The sequence below is a fragment of the Piliocolobus tephrosceles genome, chromosome 4 (assembly GCF_002776525.5).
Source record: "Piliocolobus tephrosceles isolate RC106 chromosome 4, ASM277652v3, whole genome shotgun sequence".
NCBI classification, from domain to species: domain Eukaryota; kingdom Metazoa; phylum Chordata; class Mammalia; order Primates; family Cercopithecidae; genus Piliocolobus; species Piliocolobus tephrosceles.
In genome coordinates this window covers 47,082,115-47,104,373 of record NC_045437.1, presented here as the reverse complement: position 1 = coordinate 47,104,373, position 22,259 = coordinate 47,082,115, and the positions used below count along the sequence as shown (strand labels likewise).

General features: G+C 39.6%; 1 protein-coding gene across 1 annotated transcript in view; it reads left to right on the top strand.

The window, feature by feature from the left end:
* The window catches only part of ARHGEF28 (Rho guanine nucleotide exchange factor 28), a 332,396-nt gene that overhangs the window by 45,249 nt on the left and 264,888 nt on the right, over positions 1-22,259 (top strand). The window contains exon 2 of the mRNA XM_023207973.1: positions 15,518-15,561. Within this exon, the coding sequence (XP_023063741.1) occupies positions 15,529-15,561 (33 nt within the window). The 5' untranslated portion in view covers positions 15,518-15,528. The remainder of the gene's footprint in view (positions 1-15,517; positions 15,562-22,259) is intronic.

Below are 22,259 nucleotides of genomic sequence, written 5' to 3'. Positions count from 1 at the left end.
GGAGTGCAGTGGCACAATTTCCACTAGCTGCAACCTCTGCCTCCCAGATTCAAGCAATTCTGGTGACTCAGCCTCCAGAGTAGCTGGGATTACAGGCATGCACCACCATACCCAGCTAATTTTTGTAGTTTTAGTAGAGACGGGGTTTTGCCATGTTGGCCAGGCTGGTCTTGAACTCCTGACTTCAAGTGATCCACCCACCTTGGCCTCCTACAGTGCTGGGATTACAGGCATGAGCCACGGTGCTAGGCCAGTTTTACTTATATTTTAGTATGTGTGTTTTAAAATGTCAATACCATTTTGTCATTTGTGTAAGTTCATGTGTCTACAACCACAGGCAAGATACTGAACAGTTCCAAAACCACAAGGATCCCTCCTGTTACCCTTTTATAGTCAGAGCCACCACCGTTCCTCCAGTGTGGTGTCTAACCTTTGGCAACCGCTAATCTGTCTTCCATATCTGTAAATTTTTTCATTTAAAAATATTATATATATGGAATTATACGGATTGTAACCTTTGGGATTGACTTTTATCACTCAGCATAATTTCCTGAAGTTTCATCCATGTTCTCGTATGTATCAATAGTTTGCTCCCTTTTATTGATATGTCGTATACATTGCTCTGGTCTCTGTTATCTATAATACTGAAGTTTAACCTGTTGAAAGACATTAGGGCTGATTCTAATTTTTGGCTATTACAGATAAGGCTGCTATGAGCTATCATGTACAGGTTTTTGTGTGAACACATTTTATTTCTCCAAGGGGAAAATGCCCTTTTGCACAGTTGCTGGTGGCAGTTGCATGTTCGGTTTTTAAGAAACTGCTAAACTGCTTTCCAGAGTGGCTTTATTGTTTTGCGTCTCTACCAGCAATGTATGAGTGATCCAGTTTTTCCACATCTGCTATAGCATTTGGTGATGGTGCTATTTTTGTGTGTGTGTGTGTTAGCCATTTTGAATGGTATGCATTGATATCTCATTGTGGTTTTAATTTCCATTTCACCAATGGCTAATGATGTTGAACATGTTCATTTGCCATCTGTATATCCTTTTTAGTGAAATGTCTGTCCATGTCTTTTGTCCATTTTCTAATTGCATTATTTGAGAGTTCTTTATATATTTTGCTTACTAGCCTTTTGATGGATATGTAGTTTGCAAATATTTTCTCCCACTCTGGAGCATGTCTTTTCATCCTCCTGACATGGGCTTTCACAGAGCAGAAATTTTGATGTCTGGCATGGTTTAAAAGAAACATTCTTAGCCTTTTTTTTCAGATCTAATGGGCCCTTGAGAATCTGATGAAAACTATAAAATACTGACAGAAAAATGTACATGCACACAATAATTTGCATCTAAGTTCATTGAATTTCATGAACTTTATAGAAGCCTCTATAAAGTTTGTTGATGGACCATATGTTATGAACTCATGGCTTAATTAGTGCTGCATTAATTTCCAGCAATCCCACGTAAGACTCCAGGGAGAGTTATCCTCCCTCATCAAAGTAAAAAGTGGGAAACCCTGTAGCTTACAAAATAAGAACAAGTTTCTTAGCCAGGCTTTATCTAGGACCTGACTCAAGTGTTCTTTTCACAGTGATACATTCCTTTACTTCTCTGGGAGGCATTGCCAGATTGCTACTTTAAACATTTATAGATTGAAGAGCTACTCCACAAGAAGAAATCTTTTCATATTGAACTCAGACTTTTAGGCATCAGCAAATGAATGAACTTTTGGGCTTTTGTACCTACCAGTTCAGTTTTAGCAGCATGACTCTTGTCTATGTGATTTATTATTTTCCTTGCTCTACCTTTATAAAAATGAGGGGAAAATAAAGAAATAGAAATGAGATATTGAAGAAGCACAGATCTGATAAATTTGATATGATCACATGCAGGTGTGAGGAACAATACAGAGATACTTAGGTGTGCCCAAGAAATATCAGCTGGGTTTTCACTGAACTTGATTACATATATTTTATTTATTTATTTGAGATGGAATCTTTCTCTGTTACCCAGGCTGGAGTGCAGTGGCATGATCTCAGCTCACTGCAACCTCCACCTCCCGGTTTCAAGTGATTCTCCTGCCTCAGCCTCCAGAGTAGCTGGGATTACAGGCACCTGCCACCACGCCCAGCTAATTTTTGTATTTTTAGTAGAGATGGGGTTTCACTATTTTGGTCAGGCTGGTCTCGAACTCCTGACCTCAGGTGATCCACCCGCCTTGGCCTCCCAAAGAACTTGATAATATATTTCATTGTGAGGGGAGAGCAAAAGTAAAGCACATGTAGGAAAAGCTAGAATATATGTTGTTGAAAATTCTGGCTAAAAGGAAACATGTAATTAAGAGTGTTATTGCTGGATCTCTGGCAGAAGGACTCCTGGCCCCTATGAGTCTATTCATTTTTTGTCACAAATGTAGTATGTGTGTTTTAGGGGTGGATTATGTATAAACATAGGAGGCTAATGATGTTTGCTCTCTCTGGTTCATAAACCTGTTGCTTCAACCCATCAAACTCCTTTGTGTTTCCTAAAGATAGCATGTGTCCATATCTGTCTTCATACTGAATCCGACTTTCCATTTAGAGAACTTCTTTCTCTGTTCATGCTTGCCTGACATTACCATGTTCTGCCAGTCCAGTGGTCTTCCTCCTTGCATCCTCTAGCTTCTCATGAATGTAGACCTTATCATCCCAACTAGATTTTGAGCTCATCAATGATACAGTCAGCATTCTATATATTTTAATATCCTTCCCTAGATGGCCTGCATAGTGCTTTGCACATAGTAAATGACAGTACATTGGGATTTGGACATGAAAGACATACTTTAGAAATTTATTGCTAATGAGGAAATTGATACCTTGGTAGGTCGTATCTTGCCCATGATGCTTGAGTGATGATTGAGCTTTGCGTTGACGTGAACAATACATTAAACAGACTAATAGCATAAGTAAGAGTGTAAAGGGGATGTCTGATAGATTTAGAAAAAGCTTTTAAAGGGCTTAATCACTTTGTGTATGTGCAAATATATCCTGCGAAATACAAGTGAGTGTGACAGGTTTGGCGGAACATTTTGTTAGCAGCTAGCTCATGCTCCTCTTTGTACTTTATAAACATTAGGCTGCACAATTTCAGACTGACTGGCTCTCCTTCTTCCTCCCTATCCCCATCACCACCATTAGTTTGAATTAATGAGATCTTAGTGAATAGTTACTGTGTTGTTTCCTTTCTAATCTTCAGACATCTCCCCACTGAGTTTACCAAATAATTCAACCCTTCCACTTAAAGCTGCTTAGACCTGCATAGCTCAGGTAGATAACTCCAGTCTGAAACAGGTCTATAGACACCGTTGTGTGTTCAATAATAGGTTTATTTCAAATGCTCTCTCCCTACCCATTTCCATTGTGCTGGCATTGAAGGTTTTTACTTAGACTTGGCCTTATCTCCCAGTTGTTTAACTGTTCTTTTCCAGTTGGTATAACAGTTGTGAAATGTAATTATAAGCCTACATTCCTAGGTTAGTATAAGGAACTGTGAGTCAGCATTTCCTTCCAAATGCAGAAAGTTTCAAATTAACGTGGCAAATAGAATTGCCTCAATAGTTGTTGCTCTGCCCTTTGAATTTTCAAATGTAGGGGGACCATTCAGCTCCATAAAATCAAATAAAATTCTGTGGAGCTTTATGTGTTACATTTGTGTGATACAATGTATTTGGAATTCCTGATCCCTGGAGGTTCCTCTGGGCCATCAGGTTTAGGCTGAGCTGAGTAGGGCTATTTTAGACCCTCCTGACCCCAATTACCAATTACTGCTGAGTCATTTTGGTCAGTTTAATATTTAGAGATTCTGAGCGATTTTATTTGAAATAAATATTCAAAGTCTTAAAAAATCCTTTTGTATACTTAACATGTAGTAATAATAATAATTAATAGTTGCAACTAGCATTTAGTGTTTCTGGTAGACACTAGTTTTTTCTCTTTTTACCCTGTCAAATCTCTTAATCCTCACAACAGTCTTTGGGGGAGGTATTATGATTAGTTCTACTTGACAGATGAGGAACTGGCCAAGGAAAGTAAAATAGTGAACCTAAAGTAGGCCGGGGCAGTGGCTCACTCCTGTAATCCCAACACTGGGAGGCTGAGGTGGGAGGATTGCTTGAGCTCAGGAGTTTAAGACCAAGACCAGCCTGGGCAACATAGTGACATTCTATCTCTAAAAAAAAAAAGTGGGTGTGGTGGTATGCTTCTGCAGTTCCAGCTACTCAGAGGGCTGAGGTTGGGGAGGATCACTTGAACTGGGGAGGTCAAAGCTACAGTGAGCCTTGATTGTGCCACTGCTCTCCAGCCTAGGTGACAGAGTGAGACCCTGTTTCAAAATAAAAACAAAACCCAAAACAAAACGACCATAACTGAGATTCAATGCAGCTTGTTCCCAAGCCTGTATTCCTAACTGTGAAGTTTTGCTGCCTTTTAGCCAGGCAAATCACTGGCTTTCAGACCAGTTGTATGTTACAAAAGGACTTTATGCTGAGGCTACAGAGAACATGGGATGGGATCAGACAGGCTGGTTTTACATCTACTAAGCCATTTCCAGCTGCTGGACCTCAGTCAAGTGCCACAACTTTGCTGAGCTTTTCTTTCCTCATATATAAAGTGAGGACAGGAACATGTGAGGTCCTCTTATCTGAAGATAGCAGGTATGATATTGTGAAATGTACACAATATTTTGACTTCGTTCTTTCTCCTTTTTCCTGGCAACAATGCCTAAAATCCTTAGAATCTCGCAAATGATGTATTTTTGTATGCTAATGAGGTGACTGGTGGCTGGAAGCCCCTAGGTAGTTTCAGGATAGGCACTGGTCACAGGAAAGACTAAGGGAAGATTAGAGGATTGGGATGTTCTGCTCCACTCCCCAACCTCTGGGGCGAAGAGGGGGCTGAAGGCTAAACTGATCACAAATGGCCGATGATGTAATCACTCATGCTTACATAATGAAGTTTCCTTGGAAACCCCAAAAGACTGGGTTCTTGGAACTACTGGATAGCTGAACACGTGGAGGTTCCTGGAGGGTGGTGCACCCAGGGGAGGGCAGGGAAGCTCCTTGCCTTTTTCCACATGCTTCACCCTATGTATGCATCTCTTCGTCTGTATTCTTTGTAATATCCTTTATAATAAACCAGTAGATGTAAGTGTTTCCCTGAGTTCTGTGAGCCACACTAGCAAATTAGTCAAACCCAGGGAGGGGGTTGTGAGATGCCTGATTTGTAGCCAGTTGGTCAGAGCATAGGTGAAACAACCTGGGACTTGCATTGGCATCAGAAATGCGGGACAGTCTTGTGGGACTGGGCCCTCAGCCTGTGGCATCTGATGCTATCTCCAGGTAGTGTGGGAACTGGAGGACACCCAGCTCCTGTCTGCTGCAGAATTGCTTGTTTGCTTCAACAAGCAAGGAAATTCCCCATCCCCCTGCTGAAGCATGTTGTGAGAGTACAGTAGAAGAAATTGTTTTTTTTTTCCTACTGAGTGGGTCACAGGGAAAGTCCCTTAATGTGAATCTCCTTAAAATGGGGACTGACATTTCATAGGAAGCAGTGGTGGAAAAAAGATTTGCCTGAGGTTCCCTTTTCTGAAAATGAAAATAAAATATGAAAATAAGCATATTTGTAAAGTTTATATTTTAATTCCTTGGCTAAAAAGGAACATAGGATCATGGTGAGTGGTACAGGCTCTGGAGCAGGCTGCATTTGAACACCAGCTCTGCCGTTTTCTAACTATGTAGTCTTATGCAAATTATATTTTTCAATTTTGTGGTAATTCTAGGAATGAACAGAACATGAACCGTGTGTCTGTGTGTGTAGTATATGATTAATTAAGGAGGGGGGTATGAAATTTTCTGATCAAACTGATTGACTCTACACCATATATACAGTCTACACTGTCACATTTGATTTTCTTTTCTTTTCTTTTTTTGAGACAGAGTTTTGCTCTTGTCACCCAGGCCGGAGTGCAATGGTGTGATCTTGGTTCACTGCAATTTTATTCTCCTGGGTTCAAGTTATTCTCCTGCCTCAGCCTCCCAAGACACTGGAATTACAGGCGCCCACCACCACACCGGGCTAATTTTTTTTTTTATATATACAGAGTTTTGCTCTTGTTGCCCAGGTTGGAGTGCAATGACAGGATCTTGGCTCACTGCAACCCCTGCCTCCTGGGTTCAAGTGGTTCTCCTGCCTCAGCCTTCTGAGTAGCTGGGATTACAGGCACCTGCCACCACATCCAGCTAATTTTTTGTATTATTTTAGTAGCGATGGGGTTTCGCCATGTTGACCAGGCTGGTCTTGAACTCCTGACCTCAGGTGATCCACCCACCTCAGCCTCCCAAAGTACTGGGATTACAGGCATGAGCCACCACACCAGGCCTCACATTTGATTTTCAAAGTATGATTATGAGGGTCATTTTTATTAGAAATACCCAAAAACTTCTTCCATTTTCTCAAGGAGGGGGAAGGTGCTCTTATTCCTTTAATATGGACACTGTTACCTTTGAAACCTTTGTCTTCTCATGATTTTCTTTTTAAGTTGTTAATGGGTCTCTGCCACATTCTCATTTAACTTGATAAGGGCTCATTTAACTTGATAAGGGTACATTTTGAAAATCTGCACCTAAAAAGTGAGCCTTTTTCTCTAGTTGTCAAGCTGCAAGTATTTTTCCCAATAGTTTTCCTTCAGGGTTTGTAGAATTAGGCATGGCCAATGGCATGTGGCAAGCTTATCAAGTTAAATTCTCATTGAATAATAGCTTCATATGTGATTTCAGCAGTTCTCGTGATACTCTTCTTTATTTAAAATGTCATGCTTTAAAAAATGTTCTAAATGTATTGTAAGTTGATTTGTCTTTTATTTACACCATTCAGTAACAATACCAAGACCAATGCAAACAAACAATATACACAAAATCTGTTCTCTCTAAGTATGGAATGATTAGAGAATAGATGCCAGCATTCAGTGGAGTAGAGGGAGGGGAATAGAGAATGAACAGGGAGGCAGTTGCTTGCGTAAGCTTTATTTTATAATATAAGTGTTCAGTTTACTTTTTGAGTATTTTTATGTGTAGATAGCATTGGCTTCTTCATACAACCTTGTAATGACAGGGACTTGGAAAGGAATAGTTAAGTAACAAGGACTTCCTATATATTCCTTTCAAGGCTGCTAAAAGGATCATCTGAGATGATATTTGTAGAATATTGAGCAAGGTGCCTGAGTATTACCTGTTAATTAGTTTTGTAAAAGGCACACAAACCAGTTTATTGACATATTCAAAGACAAAATTAAAGTCATAGGTTTTGTATTAATTCTGCCTTAGAATATTTTATTTAGATGCAAAAATGAGAAATTCAGAATTTCATAAAGTCAAGAATTATATTTTTCTGTGTAAATGTTATATTTACTTTCTTCATTTATTAAAAACATTTTTAGCCTGTTTAAAATAGTCTAATACTTTTTTTTAGAGTTAACAAGCAATAAAAGATATTTGGATATTATGTATTCCTCGTAAGTCTGTAATACTGTACCTTGACGTTCTTTTTATAAGAGCTTCCCTCACTTGGGGAACAAATGTAAAAATTCTGGATGTGTACTAAGGCCCCAAGTTATTCCCTGGTGTCTGCCAGCAAATGTTTGGAAATACTTTGTTTTTTTGTTTTTATGTCCCAAGAAACATTTCTGGAAAATGTGGTATAATTTTTTTAAGTACTTGACTATGAGAAACTTGGTAATTGCAGATGAAGAACTCAAACTTTCGCAGATAAAAGGAAATATAGAGGGTGGCATTTATATAGTGAAAAGTGACACCACATCAAGGACTTAAGCAGTTGTAACTTGCCTAGCAAATACAAACTTGTTTTATTGTCAAACTTGGTGTGAAAGGAGGCATAGCATGGTTTAGCTACGTGACTCTGCAAGTGAGCACAGAACTCAGTGCTCTACTGTGAAAGAGGAATTAACTTGGGGAAAATCCAAATGAGAATATAAAATTTTAAAATATATTTCAGTTTGAAGTTTCATGGTTTTATTGAATATGTATTTGCTCTAGCATAGTTTTTTCTACAATTAACCTAGGAAATTCTGTAGGGCTTTTAGAAGGATTAGGACTGAGGGTGAGAACTGTGGGGACTTTATTTTTTTTCAAGGAGTGAAAAGTGTTTGCTCTGAAGAACAAAATTAATTGCTGTTCAAATGGTTTTTAAATTTCAGTATTGAAAAATGGCAAATGGTAGAGTAATGAATAATGAAATACAAGTTATTGGATATAAAGTGAAATGTAAATAACATTGTCTAGCCCTTGACATTTCACATCTTGCTGAGATCATAGTATAATCCAAATTTGAGGGAGGCCTTTGATGCAGCTGATTTCTTCCTGACTGAAAAGTGCAAAGCGTTGGCATCTGGGTCCTTCGTGAAACTGTGTGATGTTGGACTTTGCACAGTAGTCCACTGTAGCCTGCCTTCTCACTGTGTAAATACACAACTACATGGGCTCCCGTGAGCTTGCCATACACCACAGGCCATGCCTCATTCTACAAAGCCTGAAGGAAAACTACTGGGAAAAATACTTATAGCTTGACAACTAGGGAAAAAGGCTCACTTTTTGGGGCAGATCTTCAAAATGTACCCTTATCAAGTTAAAAAAAAGGGGGGGATTAGCATGTATCCTATTTAATGTATTTATTTATAATCATTTATAAATCATTTATGAAACATATAAATCATATTACTGTAACAATGTGTGTATATATATATATTTGACTAGGGACAGGGTCTTGATCTGTTGCTCAGACTGAAGGGCAGTGGTGCAGTGGCATGACCATACCTCACTGTAGCCTGCAACTCCTGGGTTTGAGAGATCCTCCTGCCTCAGCCTCCTGAGTAGCTAGGACTACAGGCATGCACCACCATGCCTGGCTAATTTCAAAATTATTTTTGTAGAGACAGGGTCTTGCTATGTTGCCCAGGCTGATCTCAAACTCCATGACATGTTCCCTTTGGAAGATTAAAAAAAAAAAGTTAGAAATATCTTTCTCCAAAAATTTACAGAATGCCGTGTGAGGGCTTTTGTGGGTAGCAAACTTTAAATGATTTTTTTTTTTTATGTGCAACAAAATCGATGGAAACATGGACAGACACTCTTTCAAAATATTCTTACTGGCTGGGCATGGTGGCTTACGCCTGTAGTCCCAGCACTTTGGGAGGCCAAGACAGGCAGATCACTTGAGGTCAGGGGTTTGAGACTAGCCTGGCCAACATGGTGAAATCCTGTCTCTACTAAAAATACAAAAATTAGCTGGGTGTGGTGACATACAGCTGTAATTCCAGCCACTTGGGAGGCTGAGGCAGGAGAATCATTTGAACCCTGGAGGTGGAGGTTGCAATGAGCCAAGATTATGCCACTGCACTCCAGCCTGGGCCACAGAGCGAGACTCTGTCTCAAAAAAAAAAAAAAAAAAAAAAAAGTTCTTACTGTGGCATGTACTATGTATAATCTGTTTCTTTTGAAATACATTTTCTCTTTCACTTATTAAAATATCACTTTTTTTTTTTCCTGAAATGGCAGGTCAAAAAAAGAAAAAGAAAATTACTTTTTTCTTGAAGGAACAGGCTAATTGTTTGAAAAACCAGTAGGTTTATAACACTTCTATTTTTGTAAGAGAAAATTATATAGTACATGTTTAAGTTTGACAACTTTTTAAAGTACTTTGCCACAATATAACCAGCACATCTCAATGTAGTATAGATTTTTATGGTTACTTCCTATCTCATTACATACACTGCAAAGATTTGACCACATTGGATTTCTTATTTTCACAAAATTAACGATGTTGATTGATTAATGTCCCATAGAACATTTTGTGCTTTTGGCTTCAAGTTCTTCGTTGCAGTACCTTGCTCATGAATGACAAAGTGAATGAATCTCTTGTGTGGTGTTTTTTAAACTTCTTATAATAGCAGCTGCCTTGCCAGTGGTTGTACTTGAACAGTTTTTGATAGAACACTGTTTTTTATTAAAAAAGTAATTCACAGCTGGGCACCGTGGCTCACACCTGTAATCCCAGCACTTTGGGAGGCCGAAGTGGGTGGATCACCTGAGGTCAGGAGTTCAAGACCAGCCTGGCCAACATGGTGAAACCCCATCTCTACTAATAATACAAAAATTAGCTGGGCATGGTGGTGGGCATCTGTAGTCCCAGCTACTCAGGAGGCTGAAGCAGGAGAATCACTTGAACCTGGGAGGCAGAGCTTGCAGTGAGCCGAGATTGAGCCACTGTATTCCAGTCTGGGCAACAGAATGAGATGCCATCTCAAAAAAAAGTAATTCACTCTTCAGAATATGTCTCCATATTCTCACTTAAAATGATGGCTTTTGGATGGGAGGGGAGTGAGCGATAGAAGACTACACATTGGGTACAGTGTACAGTGCTCGGGTGATGGGTGTACCCAAATCTCAGAAATCACCACTAAAGAACTTATCTATGTAACCAGACACCATGTGTTTCTCCAAAAACCTATTGAAATAAAAATAAAAATAAAAAAAAAATTTGAGTGTATTTTATTATCAGATAAAATTTAGCAAATGCCACACAAGTTGAGTTGTGGAAAACATCTGTACTGTTTTCTAAGTGTACAGCAAACTTGCACAATCGAATTTGCTCTGATAGACTTGTTTTTTAAAATATTCAACAGTCTTCCATAGTCTTACTCATAAAGAAATGCATTTTATCTTTTTTGTCTTTAGAGATGGAGTGTCGTCATGTTGCCCAGGCTGGTCTCAAACTCCTGGGCTCAAACAGTCCACCTGCCTCGGCCTCCCAAAGTGCTGGGATTATAGGCATGAACCACTGAGCCTGGCCAAGGAATACATTTTAGTTTGCTGCTTTATTTCTCTGTATTATTTCAACTATTTTTTCCCTCTTTTTTTTTTTTATTATACTTTAAGTTCTAGGGTACATGTGCACTATGTGCATGTTTGTTACATATGTATACATGTACCATGTTGCTGTGCTGCACCTCATTTACATTAGGTATATCTCCTAATGTTATCCCTCCCTATTCCCCCCACCCCACAATAGGCCCTGGTATGTGATGTTCCCCTTCCTGTGTCCTGGTGTTCTCATTGTTCAATTCCCACCTATGAGTGAGAACATGCGGTGTTTGGTTTTCTGTCCTTGTGATAGTTTGCTCTGAATGGTTTCCAGCTTCATCCATGTCCCTACAAAGGACATGAGCTCATCCTTTTTTATGGCTGCATAGTATTCCATGCTGTATATGTGCCACATTTTCTTAATCCAGTCTATCATTGATGGACATTTGGGTTGGTTCCAAGTGTTTGCTTTTTCTGCTTTTTTTTTTTTTTTTTTTTAGCTACCACATTTCCTATAGTAATGCATTTTTTGGGGGGGGGCTATTAAGTGGAAATCCCAAAGTACTAGGATTATGTACAAAAATATGTAAGGATTTTTTTTTTTTTTTGAGATGGAGTCTCGCTTTGTCGCCCAGGCTGGAGTGCAGTGGCGAGATCTCAGCTCACTGCAAGCTCCGCCTCCCGGGTTCACGCCATTCTCCTGCCTCAGCCTCCAAGTAGCTGGGACTACAGGCACCTGCCACCTCACCCGGCTAATTTTTTTGTATTTTTAGTAGAGCTGGGGTTTCACTGTGTTAGCCAGGATGGTCTCGATCTCCTGACCTCATGATCCGCCCGCCTCAGCCTCCCAAAGTGCTGGGATTACAGGCGTGAGCCACCGCGCCTGGCCAAGGATCTTCTAATTTTATCGTCAAGTTAAGCAAATTTTGTGAAAGACTGGAATTGTATAAGGCATGACTATAAACATAGATGACAAATTGCTAATATATTGAAGTGCAGCAGACATTTAAGATGAGGATCATAGTATGTGCTCGTGGATATAAATTTTTTAAATGCCTTCTTGATAATTTAGAATTTTGGAGGGATCAACTTATTAATGTTCCTGGGTTGGCCATTATTTTTATTTTATGGGTGGCTGGTGAACAGTTTATATTCGGAATAGGAGTCTCAGTTCTTTCATATTCTTGTTAGTATTAGCTTTCATTTGAAGTTTCTCAGACTCTGGTTTGTAAAGTTAGTTTCATTAAAAATTAATGAACATAGGCTGGGCATGGTGGCTCACACCTGTAACCCTAGAACTTTGGGAAGCTGAGGCAGGCAGATCACTTGAGGTCAGGAGTTGGAGACAATCCTGGCCAACATAGTGAAACCTCGTCTCTCCTAAAAAATACAAAAATTAGCTGGGCATGGTGGTGCATGCCTGTAATGCCAGCTATTTGCTAGGCTAAGGCACAAGAATTGGTTGAACCCGGGAGGCAGAGTTTGCAGTGAGCCGAGATCATGCCACTGTACTCTAGCCTGGGCAACAGAGCGAGACTCTATCTGAAAAAAAAAAAAAAAAAATTGACTATTTTCTGTAATCCCAGCACTGTGGGAGGCCAAGGCAGGAGGATCGCTTGAGGCCAGGGGTTTGAGACCACCTAAACAATGTAGCAAGACCCTATCTCTACAAAAAAACAAAACAAAACAAAACAAAACAAAACAAGTTATCACACCTGTCATCTTAACCATGTGGGATCCTGAAGCAGGAGGATCGCTTGAGCCCAGGATATGAAGGTTACAGTGAACTATGATTGTACCGCTGCATTCCAGCCTGGATGACAGAGTGATACTATTTCAAATAGTAACAATAATAAATGGATTATTATAATCTATAAACCCATTTAAGTGGGTCCACATAAACTGCCACAGGACATATTTTAAATAAAATTGAGGGCTGAGAAGGGCCCTGTTGTCAAACCCTCTGCCTTGTAGGACCCTCAGTCATCTCTCAAGATGTCTCAGGAAACATGACTTGGGACCTAGGAGGGTGCTATCACCAGTGTGTATATGAAGTATTGGTAAAACTTAAATGGTTTTATAAAAAATACCTAAAAATAGAACTTTTCATATTCGCTTTCTTGCCAAGTGTATCCTTTGGGGATTACTGTACTAAATGTCACAATTCATGCATTCTTTTTTTTTTTTTTTTTTGAGATGAAGTTTCACTCTTATTGCCCAGGCTGGAGTACAATGGCACAATCTCAGCTCATTGCAACCTCTGCCTCCTAGGTTCAAGCGATTCTTCCACCTCAGCCTCCAGGGTAGCTGAGATTACAGGTGCTTGCCACCATGCCCAGCTAATTTTTGTATTTTAGTAGATATGGGGTTTCACCATGTTGGTCAGGCTGGTCTTGAACTCCTGACCTCAGGTGATCCACCCACCTCAGCCTCCCAAAGTGCTGGGATTACAGGTGTGAGCCACTGTGCCCAGCCCCACAATTCGTTCTTAAGAGAAGCCCCTAAATTACTGCAGCAGGGCTGAGGCTGGGCATGGTGGTGCACACTTGTAATGCCAGCCACTTGGGAGTCTAAGGCATAAGAATTGCCTGAACCTGGGAGGCAGAGGTTGCAGAGCCAGGCTTGGTCTAAGGAGCGGAACCCAGGCCTCAAGTGTGCAGTGGGAGGGAGGCAAGGGTGCAGGGACAAGGGAGTCTCCGTGTCTGCCCCATTTAGAATTCTCATGCAACCTGCTCCTCCCTTTCTCCCAATCTTTCATTCTCTTTTGTTCAGCTTGGAACTCCTTGAAGGCTAGACCACTTTCTGGCGGACCCAGAAGGCATGTCTTTATTATCTTTGTGTAATACCTGGCCCACAGTTAGTGTTCAGTGAGTGATGCTGGGTTTTTTGTTTTTTCTAAGTAGGAAACAAGTTTCTAAGTGCTATTTGTTTACTTTAAAATTTTTAATTGTGGCAAAATAGACAACATAAAAATTACCGTCTTAACCATTTTTAACACAGGCCAGTAGTGGTAAGTATATTCGCATTGCTGTGAAACCATTACCATTGTGCATCTCCAGAACACTTTCATCTATGCAAAACTGAAAGTCCATATTCAATAAACAATAAACTCCTGTGTGCCCCACCCCTGGCAACTACCATTTTTTTTCTGCTTCTCATGTCAAACTCATGTTTGATTACTCTAGATACCTCATATAACTGGCATCATATAGTATTTGTCCTTTCTGTCTGAGTTATTTCACTTAGGGTAATGTTGTCAAGGCTTGTCCACTTGTAGCATTTGTTGGAATTGTATTCCTTCTTAAGGCTGAATAACATTCCACTGTATGTATACACCACATTTTGTTTATCCATCCATCTGTGCTATTTTTAAAGGGGCAGGCACACCCAGAAGCAGATCCAGGTGCACACATCTGGCAGAGAGGTTGGTTAGCTTGACAGTGGGCTGCATCCTACCCATGCAATCATGCAGCTGAACTCTCTGGCCATCTGTGTAAGGGAGGCGATAGAACTATCTTGTCACTGTGCTGTTCTGCCTCACCTGGCCAAAGGTGGACTCTGACTTTGGAATTACCTGTAAGCCAAGCGATGAACATAGGTGAAACTTTCAACATGCTGATGTTGACCTTTCTTGGCTTTCTGAAATATTTTTATTTTAGGAGCAGTCTATGGGATAGTGTCGGGGGTCACAGGGTTTCCATATGTGTGGAAACTAATATAAAATAATAAGGTGGTGGGATATATATTTTTTCAAATTCAAATTATTTTTATTTTGCCTCCTGTAGACACTACATGTACTATAATTACTATGATTTTTTATTTTGATAATATATACAAGGCTTACCATTTGAACCATTTTTTCAGGTACAACTCAGTGGAACTAAGTACACTGACATTGTTGTGCAGCCATCACCCCCACCAGCCATCTCCAGAACTACTTTGTCTTCCCAAACTGAAACTCTATAGACATTAAATAACTCTCCATTCTCCCCGATGTCCAGCTTGTGGTAATCTCTATTCTACTTTCTTTTTCTATGAGTTTGACTATCTAGATACCTCATTTAAGTAAAATCATACAGTATTTATCCTTTTGTGATTGGCTTATTTTACTTAGCATAGTGTCTTTAAGGCTCATTCATGTTATAACACGTACTAGAATTTTGTTTCTTTTTAAGGTTGAATAATATTCCATTGCATGTGTATACCACATTTTGATTATCCATCCGTCAGTGGACATTTGGGTTTTTTCCTATCTTTTGACTATTGTGAATAATGCTGCTATGAACATAGGTATAAAAATTTCTGTTTGAGTCCCTGCTTTCAATTCTTTGGGTATATACCTGGAAGTAGAATTGCTAAGTCATATGGTAATTCTACGTGTAATTTTTTGAGAGGCCATCATATTGTGTTCTCGAGAGGATATTTTATTTAGATAGCATGTTAGTCCTTTATTCTTTTATATTTTGTCTCTGCAGTTTTCCTATCTAATGAGTTTGCTCCTCCCTCCACAATGTTGATAACTGCAGGGCAGGACAGGGAGAGCTCAGCTGGTCAGTTCCATGGGGCCTCCCGCAATAACTGCTCTTGTTTACTATTTTCATTGCAGATGCGAAAGCCATGGAGTTGAGCTGCAGCGAAGCACCTCTTTACGTAAGTTGCTAAGCACTGGGCTTCGGGTCCAAGGGGCCCTTTCTTAACTCCAAACCATGTGACTGAAGTGGGGAGAAATGTTTTTCTTGCTATTGAGTTAAGGCTTTTTAAAAACAACACACTGAGCTTTACTGTCTAGTTCAAGTATTTGCATGGAGCCTTTTAAAACTGGTTGGCTCCTATTTTGAAGTCTGGTTTTTATATTTCCCTCAGTATTTTTTTTAACTGTGTAATTTCTGGACTCAGAAACACTCAGTTCACTCATATAAGTGGTGTGTGAACATATTTATGATAATATCCTGATAATAGTCAATAACTTCCCTGTGTGTCTTTTTGAGGGGAAGGTTTCGTGATAATTGTGTCAGCTAAAAGTACGATATAAGAATTCAAACCAAAAGTGCTGGGACATAAACAGAAGTGGGAGTTGGCACCGGGGGACAGGAATGCCCAGTGAGATTTGTAGTTAGGTGTGCTGTCTAGGCCCAGGAGGATGCCATTCTGAGAACAACTCCTTGGGTTAACAGGGAAGTGAACAGATTGTTTCCTCACACAGAAAATGGCAGATGGCCTCATCCCTCCTCCTTCTTTCTGATTTCAAACAAAACTTCCTTTGTTGGAAAGGAGCTGTGTTGGTATGGGGCGGACCTGGGCAGGTGAGCCTGAATGTGTGAGGAAACCAGTGTTTAGAGCAAAATTTCAAGGAATTGAAACGGTTTTGTTTTGTTTTGAGACAGAGTCTTGCTCTGTCGCCAGACTGGAGTGCAATGGTGGGACCTCGGCTCACTGCAACCTCTGCCTCCCAGGTTCAAGTGATTCCCCTGCCTCAGCCTCCCAAGTAGCTGGGACTACAGGCATGCGCCACCATGCCCGGCTAATTTTTTGTGTTTTAGTAGAGATAGGATTTCACCATGTTGGCCAAGACGGTCTTGATCTCCTGACCTCGTGATCCGAATGACTCAGCCTCCCAAAGTGTTGGGATTACAGGTGTGAGCCACCATACCTGGCCAGAATTGGAACAAATTTAATCAGAATCCTCAGTTGATGAGAATAGATTCATCCACTTCCTACACTTCACTACCCAGCCAAGTTCCTACTCACTCACCCTCACTCCCTTCAACATACCACACATACTTCTCTGGAGGAAGACAGAGTCATGAACCAAATTGATTCCAGAATAGTAGAAAAGTTGCCCCTTGGGTTGCCCAGTGATCTCTAGTACTCTCTCTAGGTTGTGATTTTCAGGCCATAAAATGTGCCTGTAGACAGTAGGGTTTGGCCCAGCCATGATTAAAGGTAAAAAGAAAAAAAAAAGGCTAGTCTGAGGCTAAATTGTAAAGTACTCCCAAATCTTACTGTTGTTTTTTCTGTGTGTGCCTTCCTATTCCTTACTCATTCCACCCTCCTTCCCTACCTCAAAACAGACACATCCACAAGCCTAATCATGATAGAAGCCTTGTAGCTGACCAACCTCCTCATGTAGCTGTTTTGAACATAGAGTTACTAGATTGTGACCAGATTTGGGAAAAAACTAATACACATTGCCCAAGAAGAGAAGAGATTTAAATGAACCAAATAAAAACAGAAACAAGTTTTTCTAGTTATTAAAAAAAATGCTGATTAGAGTAAAATGAAAAGGACAGGAAAGTGTTAAGAAAATGTCATAATCTCACCCCGTATGGATAACGTTATTATATTAAAATACTGATGTATTTTATCGATTTTAAGGTGTAATTTTTTTTTTCTCATTTTAACATCTCTAAAATTGAGATGCTCTTACATTCACTATGCTTCCTGGCAGATGTCATTACCTACACGTGTGTTACCTTGGTCACAGGGTTTCATATTGTTGTCATTTCAGTTTATATACCTTGCTGGTACTACATAAATTAATTGCTTTCAAAATGACTTTACCATGATCTAGCATTGTAAGGCAAAGTTACTATGTAACTAGAAAGACATGGAATTTTTTTTCTTTTTTTTGGGACGGAGTCTCACTCTATTGGCAGGCTGGAGTGCAGTGGCGCGATCTCAGTTCACTGCAACGTCTGCCTCCCAGATTCAAGCAATTCTCCTGCCTCAGCCTCCCGAATAGCTGGGACTACAGGTGCGTGCCATCACGCCTGGCTAATTTTTGTATTTTCAGTAGAGACGGGGTTTCAGCATGTTGGCCAAGATGGTCTCGATCTCTTGACCTCGTGATCCACCCGCCTCAGCCTCCCAAAGTGCTGGGATTACAGGGGTGAGCCACCATGCCCGGCCAAGACATGGAAATAACAGCATGTTACATGATAAAAATCTATGTATAGATTAATTTAGAAAAGATCTTTTGATAAATATACAATTCTAGGTAATTAAAAATTATATCCTAATTGGCAATTTTTCTTTTCTAGTAGAATATTAAATGTATGTTATAAATAATGATATCTTAGATAAAATATGTGAAATATATTTAACATAACTGACTCTTACTACATATGGTAGAGTGTATACCTTTTTTTGTATTTAATTTAACATTTTTGGTCAATATTATTGCAAACTGACTTAAGCCAATCTAGCCACCTGGCCTCATCCAGTAAGAGGTCAGTAGAGATATGCTATAATGAAAGCAAGTCTTAAACCAAAATCTACCAAATGAGTAATGTGCAGACAGAGCAGACTCAAAACTCTCCTACAATTTGTTTCTGTATTTTGGGGAAAACTGCTCTCTGCCCTTCTATCTTCAGAGGTTTGATAAATATTCACTTCTAGTTTCTCTTAGTTAGTATATTTTGGTTCATAAACCCTGTAAGACATTAGAAAGAGACAGAGCAGAAAGAAAAAATTAAAACCTCATGTTTAATCCCATGATGAATGATAAGCTCTGTTGACATTTTGATACAGATTTTTCCAGAGTTTTATCTGTATATGTGTTGAATTTTAGCAAGGGTCCTTTTGACATTTATTTAGTTGGTACTGTGTTTTCTCATTTGATTGTGATTTATTGGATCTCTTAATTTTGGAGACTTTAATGTATGTACTTCTAGTAATCCTACTTAGTTATTTTGACTATTTCTTTTGGAAAAACAAATTAAAATAACTCTGGCAAGTGTATAATAAAGATACCCTCTCCATTGGAAATTGTGAAGAGTCCATTACATATTGGGAGGCTGTATTAAAATTATAAAATAACACTATGCATAATTATATGTTAATGCCCTAGAAAAATCTAATTACAACAGACTTTAAAAAATATATAAATTAATAAGATTTATCTCAAGGATAATTAGATTACATAAGTAGAACAATAATCAGGAAGGAAAAGAATTGATTGAAATTATTCCCCAATTTCTACCCACCTCTCGAAAAAGGGCACCTCATTCAGATGGGTCTTAGAGGTGATTTTTTATTTCTTTGCTTATAACCTGTTTTGATGGAATTCTTATAACATTTTTATGGCTAAAATGCTTCTTTGTCTCTATTTGTCGGGTCACTATAGAGAATCTTTCCTGAAGATGATAGACATCTTTATACCTGCAGAAAATCTACAGATGTAAATATTTTCCTAAATTCCCCATGCAGTTTGCTTGGATTGACGAAGAACACTTTCGATTTTTCTTTTTAAAGATTGTTTCTTCCACTATTGTTTTCCCCTTCTAGATAGAACAACTAATATCCAAAGATTGGATTTTTTTTTTTTCTTTTTGGGGAGAAAGGAGGTTTGCATTCTGGAAGAATTTTTTTTGAGATGGAGTCTTGCTCTGTCTCCAGGCTGGAGTGCAGTGGCACGATCTTGGCTCCCTGCAACCTCAGCCTCTCGGGTTCAGGTGATTCTCCTGCCTCAGCCTCCTGAGTAGCTGGGACTACAGGGGCCCACCACCACTCCTGGCTAATTTTTTGTATTTTTAGTAGAGACAGGGTTTCACCATGTTAGCCAGGATGACCTCAATCTCTTGACCTTGTGATCCACCCACCTCGGCCTCCCAAACTGCTGGGATTACAGGCATGAGCCACTGCGCCCAGCCAAGAATGTTTTTATCTTTGTTTTCCACTTAAGTTTTCAGTAGCATCAAGTGTTTTTTTCCTTGCTTGCCAGGACAATTTTTGATTCCATCACTTTTAGTTTTTATGTAGCATTGTCAAATCTTGGCCATTTTATGCCCACATAGTTTTATAGAGATAATCTTTTACATTTTATTATGAGAACAACACAAGAATTATTATTTTTTTTTTTTGTATACCTTTCAGGAATTTGTTTCAGAAGGAGGTGCAGTCTTTGGCTCTGTCTCTTGTGCTATTTTTTTTGGCTCATTTCTGTTTGCTCGTTTTTAGGAAGGAGACTCTATCTTCTTCTGGGAGATATAGTAATATTCCTGAACTCAGCCACAGATTCAGTTAAAATTTTATTTTATTTTAATTAATTAATTAATTAATTTATTTTGAGACGCAGTCTCGCTCTGTCGCCCAGGCTGGAGTGCAGTGGCCGGATCTCAGCTCACTGCAAGCTCTGCCTCCCGGGTTTACACCACTCTCCTGCCTCAGCCTCCCGAGGAGCTGGGACTACAGGCGCCCGCCACCTCACCTGGCTAGGTTTTTGTATTTTTTAGTAGAGATGGGGTTTCACTGTATTAGCCAGGATGGTCTCGATCTCCTGACCTCGTTATCCGCCCGTCTCGGCCTCCCAAAGTGCTGGGATTACAGGCTTGAGCCACCGCGCCCGGCCTATTTATTTATTTTTTAAAATTTATTTTGAGATGGGGCCTCACTGTTGCCCAGGCTGGAGTGCACTGGCATGATCTTAGCTCACTGCACCCTCGACCACCTGGGCCCTAGCAAGCCTCCTGCCTTAGCCTCCCCAGTAGCTGGGACTACAGGCACATGCCACCATGGCCAGCTTTAGTCTAATTTTTAAAAGAATCCATGGCAGTTCCTTGAGTTGCAGTTGCAGAAAAAGAGAAACACTGTACTAAGATCAGAGAAGAAGCAGGAGTTAGCAAGACTGGCAGACAAGAGCTTTATAAGATCACTTTGTGGAACTTAGGGATATATATCAGCATTGCAAATCCAATTTTTAGACTCTAAACAGCTTCCTGCGTTCGTGCTTGAAAGGAAACTGAAGGAGCAGCACTAGAAGTCTAGCCTGTTTATTCCAAGGAGAAAAAAAAAAAAGCAAAATGAACCAAAACAAACAAACAAAAAAACAAATAAAATGCAGAGGCCTACAGTCTGGTTTGAAGTCTAGGCTTAGTTTTTAGACTGAATGGTACAGTAGTATTAGGAGGTATATTTTAAGCTAGAAAAAGAGTTGTGGTGGTGAAGCTAATGAGAAGTGCAAAAACCTGGAAAACTGTAAATTAGAATCAATGGAATCAACCTAAGGTGTTTATTTTTCTGGCTTAAAATTCTTCAGTTGACACCACTTGGGAGCTTAAAAGTTCTGTACTGGAAATTATAAAGATATTTCTATTTTGTTTTTATTTTTAAATTTCACATTGCCATGAGAAAGTAGATAATTTTACTTTTAGATTATTGCTCTTAGTCTTCTTTTTCCCAGCTTACATGTAAAAAGAGATAGGAAACAATGCAAGGACAGCTTACGAGGAAAGATTTTGCTTACTGGGCATTTAATTAAATTCTGAGAGAGGAAGAGATTTTGCATTTACAGGCCAATTTGTGTTTTTGCTAACGAGTGCTTTTTGATTACTTTTTATATTGAGTTTTCTCTAAATTTGTAAATCAAGGAGAGTTATAAAACAAATACGCATTCTACTTATTTATCCAAGAGCTCCTTTTTTAAAATATTAATTATATTTTATTTTTGTATAAAGTATAATTGGCGGGGTGTGGTGGCAAACACCTGTAATTTCAGCATGTTGAGAGGCTACTTAGTCCTCCCAAGATCAGCCTGGTCAACAGGCTGTCTCTGTCTTTACAAACAGGTGTGGTGGCTCAAGCCTATAGTCTCAACTACTTGGGAGGCTGAGGTGGGAGGATCACTTAAGCCAAGGAGTTCAAGGCTGCACTGAGCTATAATCATACCACTGCACTCCAGCCTGGGTGACAGAGCAATACCCTATCTCAACAAAAACAAAAACTGTTTGTAAAGTATAAGTAATGCTAGTCTTTCCAAAATATCAGTTTAGTGCCGTGAATAAAACAGAAAAGTCTTGCTTGAGAAACTGTTGGTTCCAAAGATTTTTCCATTTTTCCTCAATTAAAATGGCTTCATTTAAAATGATTAAATAACACTTACTTATTATAAAGACTATAATAGTAAGTAAAATTATTAAAAAGAAAGTGAAGATCATTTGAAGTTCTACCTTTTTTTTTTTTTTGAGACAAGTTCTCGCTGTGTCACCCAGGCTGGGGAATGTAGTGGGATCTTGGCTCACTGCAGCCTCCACCTCCTGGGTTCAAGCAATCCTCCTGCCTCAGTCCCCAGAGTAGCTGGGACTAGAGGCATGTGCCACCACACCTGGCTAATTTTTGTATTTTTTGTAGAGATGGGGTCTTGCCATGTTGCCCAGGCTGGTCTCAAACTTCTGGGCTCAAGCGATCCACCCACCTTGTACTCATAAAGTGCTGGAATTACAGGCATGAGCCACTGCGCCTGGCGAAATTCTTCTTTTGAGAGAACTTTATTTGTATTTTGGTAAACACTAAAATTTGTTTGGCAAATGTATACACGCACACACACGCACGCACGCGCACACACACGATAT